The sequence below is a fragment of the Phyllobates terribilis genome, unplaced genomic scaffold, assembly GCF_046119375.1.
Source record: "Phyllobates terribilis strain yellow unplaced genomic scaffold, ASM4611937v1 Scaffold_4__5_contigs__length_816908805, whole genome shotgun sequence".
Lineage (NCBI taxonomy): Eukaryota > Metazoa > Chordata > Amphibia > Anura > Dendrobatidae > Phyllobates > Phyllobates terribilis.
The window spans coordinates 118,829,254-118,846,971 of NW_027362764.1; the positions used below are offsets into that span (position 1 = coordinate 118,829,254).

The 17,718-nt window shown below is 43.0% G+C and overlaps 1 protein-coding gene across 4 annotated transcripts in view; it reads right to left on the reverse strand.

Moving 5' to 3' along the window:
• The window catches only part of DPP6 (dipeptidyl peptidase like 6), a 2,068,973-nt gene that overhangs the window by 188,242 nt on the left and 1,863,013 nt on the right, over positions 1–17,718 (reverse strand). For all 4 annotated transcript variants that reach the window (XM_073677704.1, XM_073677702.1, XM_073677705.1 and 1 more), the window contains 2 exons: positions 16,235–16,389; positions 8,582–8,679 (listed from right to left, as the gene is read on the reverse strand). In XM_073677704.1, the coding sequence (XP_073533805.1) occupies positions 8,582–8,679; positions 16,235–16,389 (253 nt within the window). The remainder of the gene's footprint in view (positions 1–8,581; positions 8,680–16,234; positions 16,390–17,718) is intronic.

The window sequence follows — 17,718 nt, forward strand, 5'->3', positions numbered from 1 at the left end:
TACTTTAGCCTTTAACTTTTATGATCTAAACTGGTCCTTTACATGAGGATTCTTTGGATATATGTTCTCAAAAAAGATCTGTAAATTGTTTGACTTACTAAGTTATGGGGTTTTTAAAGGCATAAAATATTGATTGCGACCTAGCTTTAGGAATGGTCATCAATATCAGAAAGATGGCACGAGCCACGGAGCTAAGTGATTAGCGTAAAGATGCTGACTCACTCACCGCCGGGGTCCCGCACTTCCTCCCTCCTCTCTTGCTGCTGATGTCTGGGGTACACACACTGCGCGCTGATCCCTGGGCACTGTGCTTAGGGCACTTGTGCTCCACCCCTCTTAAAGGGGCTGAGGACGGCCTTCCTAAAGTGTCCCCAGCCAATGGCTGGGACACAATTACTATTTAAACCTCATCCACCTGCATGGAGGTGCCTGTGCAACACTGTTAGTCTGTCTATAAGCACAATTGCTAGTTCTCAGGTCCCAGTGCTCGTATCCCAGTAGACCTGTCCTGTATATCAGCTGTGTCCACATGTCTGTACATCAGTCGTGCCCGCTTGTCTGTATATCAGCCGAGCTCGCCAGCGCCTGCCTGTCTGTGTATCAGTCATGCCCACCTGCCTGTCTGTATATCAGCTGTGCCTGTTTACACCAGCCTGCCTGTATATGAGCCATGCCCACCTGCCTGACTGTCTATCAGCCATACCCACCAGCCTGCCTGCCTATCAGCCGTGCCTGCCTGCACCTGCTTGCCAGGATACCAGTCGTGCCCGCCAGTACTTGTCTGCCTGTGTGTCTCTCGGGCCAGTCACTATTCCAGTCGTGCCAGCCATTATTTGCCAATCTAGCATTCCTGGCCGTTCCTGCCTCTTGTCCCTTGGGGGTCAGCTGCCATCCAACAGAGGTCAGTCCTGGTGTAGTGTAGCAGAAAACAGTGAAACATCAGAAGAACTCTTGCAGGATGTGCCATTAGTGAGGAAAGACTGCCATCTGCGGTTGATGATTATGTTGATGATTATGGCTTACAGCCAATGAAAACACAAAAGTGTTGGCCTACTGAAATGTATGTTCAGTAAATTCACTCAAATACTTGGTCGGGGCTCCTTTTGCATCAATTACTTTATCAATGCAGCGTGGCATGGAGGCGATCAGTCTGTGGCACTGCTGAGGTGTTATGGAAGCCCAGGTTGCTTTGATAGCAGCCTTCAGCTCGTCTGCATTGTTGGGTTTGGTGTCTCTCATCTTCCTCTTGACAATACCCCATAGATTTTCTATGGGGTTAAGGTCAGGCGAGTTTGCTGGCCAATCAAGCACAGTGATACTGTTGTTTGTAAACCAGGCATTGGTACTTTTGGCAGTGTGGACAGGTGCCAAGTCCTAATGAAGAATTAAATTTCCATCTCCAAAAAGCTTGTCGGCAGAGGGAAGCATGAAGTGCTCTAAAATGTCCTGTTAGACGGCTGTGCTGACTTTGGTCTTGCTAAAACACAGTGGACCTACACCAGCAGGTGACATGGCTCCCCAAACCATCACTGCTTGTGGAAACTACACACTAGAACTCAAGCAGCTTGGATTGTGGCCTCTCCACTCTTCCTCCAGACTCTGGGACCTTGATTTCCAAATGAAATGCAAAATTTACTTTGCATTTACTTAGTGTGTCAATGACTGCCTTCTGGATATCTGTCAAGTCAGCAGTCTTCCCCATGATTGTGGAGCCTACTGAAACAGACTAAGGGACCTTTTTGAATGCGTAGGAAGCCGTTTCAGGTGGTTTTTTTTGTTAATTATTTCAATTTATTGAGATAATGACTCTTGTGTTTTCATTGGCTGTAAACCATAATCATCAACATTAGCAGAAATAAACGCTTGAAATAGATCACTCTTTTTGTAATGACTCTATATAATATATGAGTTTCATTTTTTGTATTGAAGAACCGAAATAAATTAACTTTTTGATGATATTTTAATTTAGTGAGATGCACCTGTAATTGCCGGATGCTGCTGGGTAAGGTCCGGACCCTTCACAGAAGTGCCCCGTGTTCTGCGCACTGATTAAGTTCCCGGTATCCGACATCGCCTTTCAAGAGCCAAGGTCTGGACCCCCTTTCCACAAACCTGACAGACAACCATCGATGGTCAAGCTGAGAATAGCTGAGAGAAGACTGCGACAGGAGAGACGTGCCAGCAGTAGCCGGAGAACAGCACGAGTGAGCAGGGCCATAACTTCCAACTTTCACCTACGGTACTGGGGACAGTTGGGATTAGGACTTCAGTTTGGGAGGGGACCGGTTGGTGCGTGGGAGGCTCAACGGGACCTGATTGACTATATCTGGAAGAGACTTGTGGCCTAGCAGGAAGAACCGGTGGGCCATATAGATAGAAAGAGTACTCAGGTGGTGACTCCCATGACTGGGTGCATCACATTTTTGCAACAAACTTTACTGTTACTTACTGAAAAGAATTATTATTGTTATTCCAAGCTATTGTTGATTCCATTGTTACTAACCCCTTTAAAATAATTGTTATATCTATAAAGTGGTTATATCAATCCTTGACTGCTTCTGCCTTGTGGTTTTTGGCACCTGTGTTACAGTAGCACCTGGTCCCGCCTCCCTCGTCTCTCCTCGGATCGCGGTACAATGATTTCACCACCCAGTCCGTTACAATTCTGTTGACATGACATCACCAATGTAGCGACCGAGAGCCGGTGATGGACTCGGGTCGGTTAGTACCTACTCCATTTGTTATTTGAAGTATTTTACAGAGGTGTTTTGGTGCTCCACTTTCTTGATAGTAGAAAAGCCCTTTAAATCATTTTAGGATCCCTAACAACACCATAATCAAGCAAGAGAGCGAGTACTGGTTTGAGTGTTTTTTTTGGGGTAGGGGAAAATATGACACACTTAGACTTCAGATGATCATCTCACTTCTCTATGTACACTTCCTGCAAAAAAAAGTATGGAAGAAAAGCTATCAAATGTTTTGACTTTTATAGCCAGAAGAAAGATGTGTCAAATAAGTTTGGTTTGCATGAGCCATCCATAGATATTAGCATTTTTTTGACAATTTTGTTACCGGCAGGCTCCACTCATATAAATTCATGCAAATATATAATGAAACTGCTTTGGCTAAACTACATAAGGAATTAAATAAATGCCTCGTCACGTTGATGCTGCATTTTCATGAGAACAGTTTCACTTTTACAAGTGCAAAATAAAGTCTGAGCTTCTCTGCTTTACTTGTCGGGAGAATTCAGCTGTCAGACTTGGTGCCCTCTGAAGATTTCAGTCTGAATTGATTAATTTCACTTTTCCATTTAAAGAACGGAGAGGAAAATGGCGCAGCCTTAATGAATATATGTACATTTCAATCGAATGAGACCGCCGCTGACCCGTATTTTACTGTAATGAGCGTGAATGGAAGGAATTAAGTGGACCCGAAGAACTGATTTAGTAATTGAAATGCACTGCTTATCATAAATTAGAATTTTTTCAGTGGAGAAAAAAAACATTCCCTGGTTCCCTGGAAGATGGAGAAATACATAAAATAGAATAAATAAATAAGTTATTAAACAGCTCTGGTACATTCTAATATAGGTCACAACTTGGCTTCCAGTGTAATCTCACAGATATATTGTCTAATTTACTGTAGCTTTTAGCATAGAAAGCGCCTTTCTCTCCATTGAAAGTAATAAGAATAAACAAAAATGAAATGACGCAAAATGTAATAAAAATGCTATGTGACTTTATGCTATAGACCCGATGCTCCGGGTATATGTAGCAATGATTCTTGTCATGCAAAATCCTAATAAATAAGGTGGGACATGTTGCTGTATATAGAAAGTGTGAAAATATTCTGTGTCTGAATATATGCAGAGAGAAGAAGCTGTGTTACATTTCAGGATGTGGTAATCTTCATTTTTTTATATATATGATATTCAACTCCAAAATAAAGTATTAAAGGGAATCTGTCAGCAGGTTTTTGCTACCTCATCTGAGAGCAGCCTGATGTAGGCAAAGAGAAGCTGAATCCAACGATGTATCACTTAGATTACTTAGTGCAGGCGTTCTGATACAATCAGAGTATTTAGATTTAGAATGAAGCAGAGCTGAGAAAGCTAACTCCACCCACACTAGGCTCTCCATGTACAATGTCCATAGATAGTGAATTGCCTATCACGGGAGGGGGTGTGTCCCATCAATGATAAGCTCCTGATTCTAAAACAATCATTGCAAGAAAACAAAACCTCAGAGCATGAGAAGAGAGACTCCCTGAAATCTGTATTTTAGCTTGCTTTCTTCAGATTACATAGCAAAAACCTGCTGACAGATTCCCTTTAACTAAAAAATAATTATTTAAAGGACTTATCCTAAGATGGCTTCCCCAGTTCCTTGCTTACTGAGTGGGTGGGAGTGTGGATGGGGGGTTGCCTTCTTGCTTGATTGACAGATCAGTCCAGCAGCATTGTTGTGCTGCTGGCCCAAACTTTGTGCTCTCAATGCTGCTCTATGAGGCAGCTTTGCCTCTGCAGCATCGAAGGAGCTAATTGTGTGCTCCAGCGACCCCATCCAGCTTCAGAGCAGTGCTGACAAGCTCATCAAAGCACGTGTTCAGCCATTGTGGCTAGACTGCAGCAGTGACAAGATAGTAAACCATAAAATAAAGAAAAAACTCAGTTCTTGAGAATGGAGAGGAATTTTAATATCGAGTAAATTGCAATGTTGCTGTTTTTTTGCAAGCAATGTGCAATTTTACCCATCTTAGATGGAAATATTGCTAACAAGGCATTTACATCCATATGGATGATTATCTGGGAAAATTGGGGACAACTACTAAGGATGCCAATATATTCCATGGGGTGCATCAGGCACTTACGGCACATCTGCCTTTTTAATGCAGCAAATACAAGTCTTGTGCTCATATGGCTACCAAAAAAGCCAATTTTGGTATACAGGTGTTGGAGAAAATATAGAGAAAATGGCTACAATTGCTTATTTAATTTTGCATTGTAAATCTAACATTATGAAGAGACTAACGAGCTCCTTCGAGCATTGAATACCCTTTATTATTTACAAGAAACAGTGATTGTTCCTATGGGCAGATGTGCCTGGTACTATTCACCTGTATGGGGCTGAAAGGGCAGAGCTGCAGTACCAGGCACAGTCTCCTGTATAGAAAATCGGCTGTGCCTGTATAAACAATGAAGAATCCCAGAGAAGAGATAGAGGGGCACTTTTAGACTATGAGTAGCCATTACTGTTTACACAAAAACAGAGGTTCATTCCTATGGGTATGTGACATGCAGAAGTAGTGTTGTTGCAGAGTGTGACATGCAGAAGTATTGCTGTTGTTTTAAAAGCAATCAGCAACTATTAGAAGTAACACAAGCACAGGAGACAGGAAGTGTTGTGCTCCAGAAGCATGCAGCAACGAGAGGGGTTAACACAGTCACAGGAGAAGGGGAGTGTTTTAGCAGAGCCCCAGGGAGATTGTGGGGAACTTGTTTACTGTCTGGCTGGAGCCAAAGAGAAAGGTGGTGTGTGTGATCTGTATCTCACAGAAGCATCCCTGCAAGTGAAAAGGATTCAAGTCAGGAGTGAAGCTAAGCACAGGTCAGGTAGAGTTCCTGAACTAGCAGTGCAGAGTATTGCTAAGCAGAAAGATAAAGACTGTAAGAAATGCTGTCACAGGGATTATCTCCCTCAGCAAACTCTTCCCCCTCCTCCATCTCACTGTGCTGTAAAGAATGCTGTGTTCATTAATGTGCCTTTGCATTAGAACTGTGCTGTCCTGTACTACTGGGAAGACTGTGAACTGCTGTGCTGCTAAGGAAACTGTACTGTTTGTCACTGGAGCCTGTTGCTCATCAGACTTAACTTGCACTGGCTGTGTGGCTTTTAATTAAATGCTACTGTTCTACTGTTTATGTGGTCTCTTGTCAGAAAGTGAAACAACCTACGTGTCTGTGCCTGGGGGTCAATACCCCTGTGTGCCTGAGAGAAGCTGCAGCATATGGTCTATGGTCGCCTTGAGTAATGGTTTCCCCAGGATTCCAAAGAATTCATGTAACCTGTCTCCCCCCTATCTGAACCTAGCGGTGTGCGTGTAACAGGTAGCTGTGCCTGGTACTGCAGTTTGTACTATTCATTTGTATGAAACTGAATGGGAAGATCTGCAGTACCAGGCACAGTCTCCTGTATGGAAAAGAAACTGTGCCTGAATAAAACATGAAAAATCCCAATGAAGAGACTGAGTTGCTCCTTCTAGCTGTTATTGTTACACAGATACAGTGGTCCGTTCCTATGGGTAGCTGTGCCTGGTACTGAAGATTTTACTATTCACTTGTATGTGACTCAATAGGAAGAACTTCATGACAGACACAGCAGATACAGTGGTCCATTTGGAAAAGCGACTATGCCCTTATACACAATGAAGACTCTGAACACTGCACTCACTTTATTGAAAGTATTGCTTTTTCTGATGTGCCATTATATGTATACACTGTATACTACTTTATTATTACTCTTCATATAATTTGCATCTTTTTTACTGATTGTTTTAATTCCTTTTTCTTAATAATCATGGGGTGGAGCAGCATGCTTGGCTTATATGATGGGGCTGCACCACCCTCTGACAGATAGGTGTCCCATCCAATAGCAAGTCCATCAATATAAAGAGCAGTCAGCACTGATTATCAGATGCAAAAGTATATTGTAATCCACAAAGATGTGACGTTCGGCAATGTCCTTTGTAGATCATAATACACTTTTATTTTGCATTTGATCAGGAGTGCCCCCTACAGTATATTATATATGGAGTGTTTTTATATTGAGGTTTTCAATTTTTGTGATTTAATATTTTTTTATTCTATTTATTTTTGTGCTTTCATTTCAGTCCAAGGCCAAAACTGAAGGTGATTTCGATTTTCGGTGCTCATTCAAGCAGTCGGCTAAACTTAAATGTGGTCATCATAAATGTCATTTTGATCTCAGCTTGGGTATGATGGATGGCTGTTCTATATTTTACATGGGGATATTTCTTTATGTAATGCTCGTAAATAATAAAATGACAATGCAAAGGAATTGATCTGGTAAGAGTGATTCAGGTTGTGCCTTCAGACAGACATGAAACTCAGTGGACAAAAGGCTGGTTTAGTTCTGATGTCCCTGAATACGCAATACACTTAGAAATACATAATAGGTCAGCTTATATGTTTGTTCCAATTTCAACTAGAGAAATTAGTGCTCTAATTATTTTGTGTATTACAGCTCCAGTCTTACGTCAGTGCATTTGGAACTGACTGCTTCTGTGTCTGCTACATGCCTTGGAGTCTGGATCTCATATTGGAGGCATTTGTGCCAAAAGAAAATGTTTGCAATTGCCAAACAAGGATTAAAGGGGTTCTCTGGTCCAAATCAATAAGTCTGCAGTCACTCTGTCTGACTGCAGACTTATGAATCCCCCAACGCACGTTTCTGAGCCAGGACCAGTGGGTAGTATAAGTTATACATACTCCCGGCCAGAGCCCGTCAAGTAGGTGCGGCCACTCTCCTACACTTTTATTGAGTGAGGTCAAGCCCCAATTCGGGACATAGTCGTCCAGTGGGCATGGCCGACTTGAGGGCACAGCCGCGCTCCATACTCCAGTCTCTCTGGAGTAGAAGGCACCAAATTCATTAAGAGACACACACCACGTAATGAATTTTGTGCCTGTTCTGAATGGTGTGCGCCTCCGTGCACAGCACCAGAAATGCTACTACAATCAGGGACTGCAAAATGCCAGCGCTCTTGATGAATTTGCCAAAACGGACATGGCCATGACATTGTCCCGCTCCAGCTCCTTCCCGGCTACGCCCATTTTGTCAGAACTGATTCAAACTAGCATGAAAATGCTAAAAGTCGCTACATTTTTGCACAGCGAGAAGTTGCACAAAAATGTTGTGACTTTTCAAAACGTTTTATCCCAAAATTCTGGAGTAAAAGCTTTGATAAATTGTCCCTGAGTGTTTCAGAGTAAAACATATACGCCTACAATAGCTCAGTCAGTGTCTGATCCGTTTAAAGTAATACTTCTATATTTATTTTATGTGGTTACCTTGCACAATAAGTGCCTTTTCTATGTTGCTACAGATAGGATAATTAGATACAGTACATGTACCTAATCAATGTATGGCGACATGGTGGTAGTCAATTTCATCCAGTAGAATTCAGACCTTGTCACAGTTTGCAGAATGGATGCTGGATCACTGAGTTAGATAATTGCTCTTGGAAAGCAAATATAGAGTTATCCTGCTGGCAATGTAAGGGTTATATGGGTTTAATCTGCAATGTGCAGGAAGAATATGACAAATTATATATATATGTGTTCCTGTGTAAATAGAGGATCAAGACTCTTCTTGCTCTACTGGAACCATAAAATCAGGGCAGTCTGTTGTATCAATGAGGTTTATGTTACACAATATTATTAATATCCTTGAAGAACATGTTCTACTTTCTTGCTTTCCGGTTCTTTGATGTAAGTCAGAATATGAATGAAAAGGACACATATTCTCTATGAAGTGAGCAATTGTCCAGTGTACTGTACCTCATTCTTTGATCATCGGGGGGTGTCATTTCCACATGGTGAAGAGGGCCATTCAAGTTAACAACATGTAAGGTGACAACTGGATTCTCAAAGCCAGCCTAGAACATGAAATACCGAACAATCAGAAAGTTTATGCTTTTATCATTTCAAATGCATTAAATCTGAGTGTACAGTGTGTACCTCGTCAACTAGACTTCAGACGGATGGGCCAAATGGGTAGAAACATGGCTTTATTATATATGGTATGAAATGAATATATGTATGAAACATCTGCTAGAAGGCTCAGTGCTCGTAGTGTCCACACTCCATAAATCCTGTGTTAGCACCATTTCTTACATATATCTTACCATCAAAATATCCCATATATATGGATGAGATGTATGTATATTCGGCAAACTCTTATGTTTACATGAGGGATTTTTCCACTTACAGATTTGAAATCCATATTGCAGAAACAAAATTAAGTGACATGTCACTTCTTATTTTCCCATTGAAACGAATAGCAAGTTTTATTCAAAGTATTTGAAGCTGTTTTTCATGTGGATTTTAGAGCAGAACTTGCTCCAAAAGCTAAGTAAAAATAACTCCATGTGAATATACTCTTAGGTTTATAAAAAAGTCAAAAGCCTGTACAGATGCAACACATGTAGCTGCAATGGGTACCTTGGAGAAAAGCAGCTGAACCTTTGTTGGTCCCACTACTATTGCAATTAAGTGTCAAGAATCTTTACAGAACTCCCTTCAACCAGACAAGCTGAACTGTTAGCACCAGGAAGTGGGGAACTAAGTTAAAGGGGTTGTACAGAATTTATCCCCTATCGATTTGAAATGGGATAACTTTCAGATCGCTGGGGGTCTGAACACTGGGTCCCCCACTGATTGAGAAAACGGGGCTCGGAAGAGCCCCATGGGAATGGAGAATCATGAGAATCATATGCTCCTCCTCCATTTGTTCTCTATGGGACCACCGGAGATAGTTGAGCACTGCACTCAGCTGGTCTTCGATACTTCCAATTAGAATGAATAGATGGAGGAAGGTGCACATGTTCAACCACCTCAACCAGCTCATGTCAGCATCTGAGCAGCACATGACATCACTGCAATGCGCCCTCAGATGCCAAGGTGAGCTGTGGGGATATTCACTCCTCTCCACACCGGGATTATGGGCATAGAGAGGAGTGAATATCCATGTTCTCTAATAGCGGGCACCGCAGCTCCAGCTGTGGCTCAGCGATCCTCCATGCCTGCTACTAAAGAGAATGAATATTCATTCTTCTCCACGCCCATGGGAGTGGAGAAGAGTGAATATTCATACTCTCTAATAGTGGGCACGGAGGATCGCTGAGCCGTTGCAGGAGCTGCGGCGCTGCTGACAGTGTATGCCCACTATTAAAGAAATGAATATTCACTCCTCTCCAATCCCATGGGCGTGGAGAAGAGTGAATATTCATTTACCTTTAGCAGCTGGCACATGTGGTAGCTGAAGCAGCTGACTACTGCGTGTGCCCTGCTCTGCCACGCCACCCCCCACCACTATCCACCACCGGAACGTATATACTCGAGAATATATCTGAGTATAAGCCGAGGGGGGCTCTTTCAGCACAAAAATGTGCTGAAAGAGTAGGCTTATACTCGAGTATATACGGTAAATCGAACTCACCTCAACATTAAGCTCTTTATGTAGTAAGATATTTCTAGCCTCCTCCTACATATATATACACTGACAAGCAAAAGGGTAACAATGTTTTGCACTTTTGACTTTCAGGCTCCATAACTCACCATCCACTATTGCTTCGAACGTGAGACTACCATCAATTTATAGACAATCATCTTTGCTATCTCATACATAAATTTGACTTGCAACTATTTTGCATATGATTAGTTATGCAGATTCTTGTCAGGTCACTGCATTGTTACTGTTTTGCTCCTAAAAATCTAGTTTAATTTTTGTTATTTTGTTAGTATTTTGTAAATCCACCTTTGGCTTTTAACACTGCCACCAGAATCCTTCTGGGCATGTCCTCGATCAGATTCAAGCAATTCCTTCAATTTCTCAATCCGTAAGCCCCTTTTTCCTATGTTTCCTCCAGACTCATTTGCACCCATCAGAGCCTGGTCTCCTGACTTTCATCTCATTGCTCCAAATCACCTGTTTCCAATCTTCTACTGTCCGCTTTTCATACTTTTTGCAAACTCGAGCCAATGCTTAAGATGATATTGAAGTCGAGGCTTCTTCACCTTTTTTCGAGCCACCATTCCACATTCGTGTAACGTGCGTCACACGGTGCTTGCATGGACGTCTGTGATATCACTATTATGACGCATACGAGCCACCTTCACTGCCGTGTTTTTCACGCCAGAACTGATAAACCTTGTGATGAGCCGACTTGTTGACTCCGATACTTTGCCTGGATGTCCACCTCTTAGCTTTTGAATGGATGGACGGATGGACTTCATTTCGCATTCTTCCAACTGTCATGGCACTCACATGATGCAGTTTGGCAATTTTCTTGGCTGAGAAACCACTATCGATGAACTGGATGATGTTGGTTCTCTTTTCTTGGGAAATAGTCTACATGGCTGCTCCTCGATTTGGACCAGTGACCTTTCACTTGGGAATCAATCTAATAACACACAGAGCTATTATGGAATGTGAGAACAGATTATATTTTGTAGTATACAGGAAGAAAAAGATTTTTCCACCACCAGGAGCAAAACAGTAACAATGCAGTGACATGACAAGAATCCGTATAGCTAATCATATGCTAAATAGTTACAAGTCAAATTTATGTGTGAGATAGCCAAGATGATTGTCTATGAAATGATGGTAGTCTCACGTTTGAAGCAGTAGTGGATGGGGAAATATGGAGCCTGAAAGTCAAAAGTTCAAAACATTGTTACCCTTTTGCTTGTTAGTGTATATATATATATTTATATATAATATATTGTGACAAAGTCACTGGCAAAGTACTGTAGGGGAGATATGTATCACTAAGGTTGTTAGCTTCAGTGATATGAACCTAGAAAAATGCTCGAGCACACTAAGTGCTGAGAGGGGTTAATTGGCCATGTTTAGGGCTAGGTTAATTGAACAGCTGTAAAGTCAGTGGGAGGCTGTTTAACATAACTCCAACCTGTGGTGGAGTCCAGAGGAAAAATACACAGCCTTCTGGCTGACTCATTGTTGTGTGTGTCTGGAGTTGGGAGCTCCAGAGCTGTGATTATGTTAAGGAATGCTGAACCTTTATATGTTGATTCCTGAGCGGGTGGATACCTGCAGCAACACAGACTGAGCCTCACGGTATATTTTTTCATTAGGCCAGAAAGGACATGTTTATTTTGCTAACCCTGCACTAGTTTATGCAGTATCTTTAATAAACCAATGAAAGATTTAAAGAGACAGCGTTCCTATGTCTACCTCTAAGTGCAGCCGAGTGAGCTGATCTACCACAATATATATAAACTAGCTATTAAACCCGTTCTATGCCTGGGTGGCGAGCATTTTTATTCGTATATGGTCTCCCATGCTGGTATATGCTGCCCCCCTCCTGGTATTTGTGCAGCCCCCATCCTGTCCCCACCATCCTATCCTGGTATGCATGGCACCCCTCACCCCCAATCCTGGTATGTATGGCACCCCTCACCCCTAATCCTGGTATGCATGGCACCCCTCATCCCTATCCTGGTATGCATGGCACCCCTCACCCCCAATCCTGGTATGCATGGCACCTCTCATCCCAATTCTGGTATGCATGGAACCCCTCATCCCCAATCCCGGTATGCATGGCACACTTCATCCCCAATCCCGGTATGCATGACACCCCTCATCCCCAATCCCGGTATGCATGGCACCCCTCATCCCCAATCCCGGTATGCATGGCACCCCTCATCCCCAATCCCGGTATGCATGGCACCCCTCAACCCCAATCCTGGTATGCATGGCACCCCTCAACCCGAATCCTGGTATGCATGGCACCCCTCAACCTCAATCCTGGTATGCATGGCACCCCTCACGCCCCAATCCTGGTCTGCATGGCACCTCTGAACCCCAATCCTGGTATGCATGGTACCCCATCCCTCATCCCTATCCTGGTATGCATGGTACCCCACCCCTCATCCCTATCCTGGTATGTATGGTATCCCTCATCCTGGTATGCATGGCCCCCCTCATCTGAATCCCGGTATGCATGGCCCCCCTCATCCGAATCCCGGTATGCATGGCCCCCCTCATCCGAATCCCGGTATGCATGGCACCCCTCATCCCCAATCCTGGTATGCATGGCACCCCTCATCCCCAAACCCGGTATGCGTGGCACCCCTCATCCCCAATCCCAGTATGCGTGGCACCCCTCATCCCCAATCTCGGTATGCGTGGCACCCCTCATCCCCAATCCTGGTATGCGTGGTACCCCTCATCCCCCCAATCCTGGTATGCGTGGTACCCCTCATCCCCCAAATCCTGGTATGTGTGGTACCCCTCATCCCCCCAATCCTGGTATGTGTGGTACCCCTCATCCCCCAAATCCTGGTATGTGTGGTACCCCTCATCCCCCCAATCCTGGTATGTGTGGTACCCCTCATCTCCCAAATCCTGGTATGTGTGGTACCCCTCATCCCCCCAATCCTGGTATGTGTGGTACCCCTCATCACCCCAGTCCTGGTATGTGTGGTACCCCTCATCTCCCCAATCCTGGTATGTGTGGTACCCCTCACCCCCCAATCCCGTATGTGTGGTACCCCTCACCCCCCAATCCTGGAATGTGTGGTCCCCTCACCCCAATCCTGGTATGTGTAACCCCCGCATCCCTTTCACGCTGTACACACATCCAAAAAAAATAAACACTTATACTCACCTTTCTTCTCTGTGCTCCAGCGCTGCTGCGTCCTGTTCTGCCGGAGCCCGGGGGAGGAGAGCGGCGCCATTTTGCTGAAGACACTGCAAATGTGTCTTCAGTAAAATGGCGCCGGATAGCGCTATGCGCATGCGCCGATCCGACGCCTCACTCCTGCCCCGGTCTCCGGCGAAGAGAGGCGCCGCGGCAACGCTCCTCCCAGTTAGGTAAGTATGTAAGTATGGCGCCGGAGATCGCGGTATGCGTTCAGTGTCTACGCATACCGCGATCTCCAGTGCCATACACTCCTCTTACCTATAATGGCTCCATGCGTTCTTCGGTCTGGAGCCAGACTGCGCGTCACGCTTGCACAGTCTATCAAAGGCTTCAGACAGAGGGACGCATCCCCCGTTATATTATAGATACATATATATATTCTACTGTGAAGAAATGTACAGTAGCTGATTAAGCATTTTCTTACACACAGACACTTATTGGGTACTTTTTGAAAGTCTTTTCAGATGAAGCTTTTTGTGATGCAGCAGAAATAGAATGATTGTGAAGTCGCAGGAATGATTCATCTCACTGTACTGTGAGTTTATGACACTGAACCTCCCAGCTCTTCACACCGCTACAAATAACTGCTGCTCACATCTTTTCCCGACAGATGTGTCTCTTGCACAAGCCACTCAGGGACTTGTGTTCTACACATCAATGTAAATGTATGAAAGTCTTGTAAGCAAAATGCATGCTGTGTGTCAGCGACTATGTCATAGTAAAGAGGGACGAGGGGAGGCTTTGTTATTTCTTGTTTAGCAGCTGGAAGATATTTGTTTTTTGACATATTCTAAGGAAATAATGCAGCAGTAGAGATGAGTGAATCAAATCTAAACAAATGGAATTAATTTGCAATTTTGTTAACTTTTGTGAATTCGAGTGAATCAGAATTTTGGGAAATCTGCTTCACGTGAATTGAGCAAAATGGTGATAGGCAGGCTGCCATTTTTCTGAATTCTAAAAGGCATAGAAGGGGTTAGAAAAATTAAAAAATGATATTCTCCTCGCCCTGGCTTTCATTTTTAGCCACACAGCCCCTTCCTGCTCCACACCGCTCCTTAAAGGGAATCTGTCACCAGGTTTTTGACACTTATTCTGAGAGCAGCATAATGTAGAGACAGAGATCCTGATACCAGCAATGTGTTACTTACTGGGCTGCTTAGTGTAGTTATGATAAATTCCCTGTTTTATCAGTAGTAGATTATTATTAGTAAACCTGCTGCCAGGTAGGCAAGAATATTCATGAGGTCTGCATATCACCACTGATTTTCAAAATGGCAGCAAGAAGCTCAGTAAGTGACACATCGCTGGAATCAGTGTCTCTGCTCTCACATTATGCTTCTCTCAGATGGGGGGCAAAAACCCGATGATTGATTCCCTTTAATAGTTCCAACATAATACTTAATCATTCCTTAAATAGGCCAACCTGCTCTGACTTGTAATGAGATTGCTCAACATGCTAATGTCTTGTGAGGCCTAGTCAGTGGCTAGGACTCGAGAAATGTCATGATATTGGTGTGACAATGTGTCATGAAATTTTGAAGCTAATAATCTTCCTAGTAAGGGGGTCTACTAAGGAGACAAAGATGCTGGGACACATTAGAAGAAGACATCTGAAGACTAGAGCAGAGCATGGACCAAAGTGGAAAGGAGCAGCGTGGCTTGACAGGTAAGAGCTGGGGTGAAGTATCGTTTTGTATATTTTTTAACCTATAATTATTATGCTGAGGGGTCTGCAGAGATCACATAGGATAACAGGGTACATTCCATTAACAGTAAATAATTCCAATATGAATCGACTTTCCTGGACCAATTCCAGAAGATCCTTCAGATTGAATTCTACCAGATTCACTCATCACTAGGCAGCAGTGATTAAGCATTATGCAATGGCTAAATCAGTAATTCCAATATATAATTATTTTAGGTTTATACTGTGCAATTAGGTTAGCACTATTTTAATATAGTACTTTCGACAAAATGTAAAATTTGTATTATTTATATTTTATTTTAAGCAAAGTAACCCAAAACAGACTTTTCTTTTTTAACATAAATGTCAGGAACTCTGTGCCTTTTGTAATAATCTTTAACTGTCGACAGCAGGAAGAAACATTTATTTATTTTTTTTTTTACATATTTTTATAGATTTTTTATTTATACTGACAGAATTCAGACACATTGGCCTTGATTCATCAAAACAATTTTGCCAGAATTCTGGTATAATTGGCTTTGAAAAGTAGTAAAAGTTTTGTGTAGCTCGTTGTTGCAGAAAAAATGATGCAACTTTTGGCATTTTCACACCAGTTTCTCCCAGCTCTGAAAAATGGGCAGAGCTGAGGAGGGACGAGAGGCGCGGCAAGGACATAACGCCACAGCTCGTCTAATTTGTGATGAGCTGTGGGGTTCCTTAAAAATCTTACTCCAGCGCAAGCGCCTCTTTATGGATCAGGAGAGTCTGACTCCAACACACCCCCTCATCAAGACCAGTGAGAAAATTGCCTGTCCTCAGGGTCTATGTACTGCACTCTATGTACTGTTCCTGTCATGGACCATACCAAACTGCCAGGGGTGGACCAGTATCAAACTATCTTCTAGTGGGGAAAGTTTTTGGCCTCAAAGGTTTGATAGTAGACAGCAATTCTTGTGAAGTTGTTTAAAAAAATAATCTAATTGGAACTCCTCTAATGATAGATAGATAGATAGATAGATAGATAGATAGATTATATTCACTTTTATTGCATACATTCAAAGCTGACATGTATCTTACCTTTGGGTAATGATAATTTTTCACCGATGGGTAGATTGATCCTGTATACACAGGGATTTCCATAGTGGGGACTTTGGTATCATTGATTGTTGTATATGCTAGTCTGGCGCCATCTGGAGCCCACCAGTGGGCAATGTGAGTTTTAAATATTTCCTCTGCAAAGAAGCAGTAAAAAAACAATAGGTTTCTATCAAATTGTAAAAAAAAGTTATTTAATTAAAATAATAAAAGAAAATAATGAAATGAGGATTGTTTATATATGAGACATTTTTATATATTCAATATTACCAGCAAAGATAAGGCAGTTTTGAATCAAAAAGGTTGTATCACATTAACCCCTTATTAGCAAACTTTTTATGGCTGTTTTTTCTATTAAGTAATTGCCGTGGGATTGGCCTCTGGAAATCCTCAGTTTTAATTTTCAGCTGGTCCTACATGAAATATTAGCTAAGAAAAGGAACGGTTGATGAATAGGTGACCAGACTGAGCCAACTGAGCAAGAGCCATTATTAGCAGCTTGCAAATCTGGACAATTGAGGGGGTCCTTCCACTACAATGCCATTGTCATGCCCTCTCAGGATAATTGAGGGGGTCCTTCTACTACAATGCCATGGTCATGCCCTCTCTGGATAATTGAGGGGGTCCTTCTACTACAATGCCATGCTCATGCCCTCTCTGGATAATTGAGGGGGTCCTTTTACTACAATGCCATGGTAATGCCCTCTCTGGATAATTGAGGGGATCCTTCTACTACAATGCCATGGTCATGCCCTCTCTGGATAATTGAGGGGGTCTTTCTACTACAATGCCATGGTCATGCCCTCTCTGGATAATTGAGGGGGTCCTTCCACTACAATGCCATGATCATGCCCTCTCTGGATAATTGAGGGGGTCCTTCCACTACAATGCCATGATCATGCCCTCTCTGGATAATTGAGGGGGTCCTTTCACTACAATGCCATGGTTATGTCCTCCCTGGATAATTGAGGTGGTCCTTCCACTACAATTCCATGGTCATGCCCTCTTAGGATAATTGAGGGGGTCCTTCTACTACAATGCCATGGTCATGCCCTCTCTGGATAATTGAGGGGGTCCTTCCACTACAATGCCATGGTTATGTCCTCCCTGGATAATTGAGGTGGTCCTTCCACTACAATGTCATGGTAATGCCCTCTCTGGATAATTGAGGGGGTCCTTCCACTACAATGCCATGGTCATGCCCTCTCTGGATAATTGAGGGGGTCCTTCCACTACAATGCCATGGTCAAGCCATCTCAGGATAATTGAGGGGGTCCTTCCACTACAATGCCACGGTAATGCCCTCTCTGGATAATTGAGGGGGTCCTTACACTACAATGCCATGGTCATGCCCTATTATCTCATTACTAGGAGGAGGGTTTAAAAGGTGGGAAAATTGCTTCTCAGTGATTGTCACCGTGAACCTATCATTAATAACCTTATTAAAAGGGGTTTTTCAAAATCAC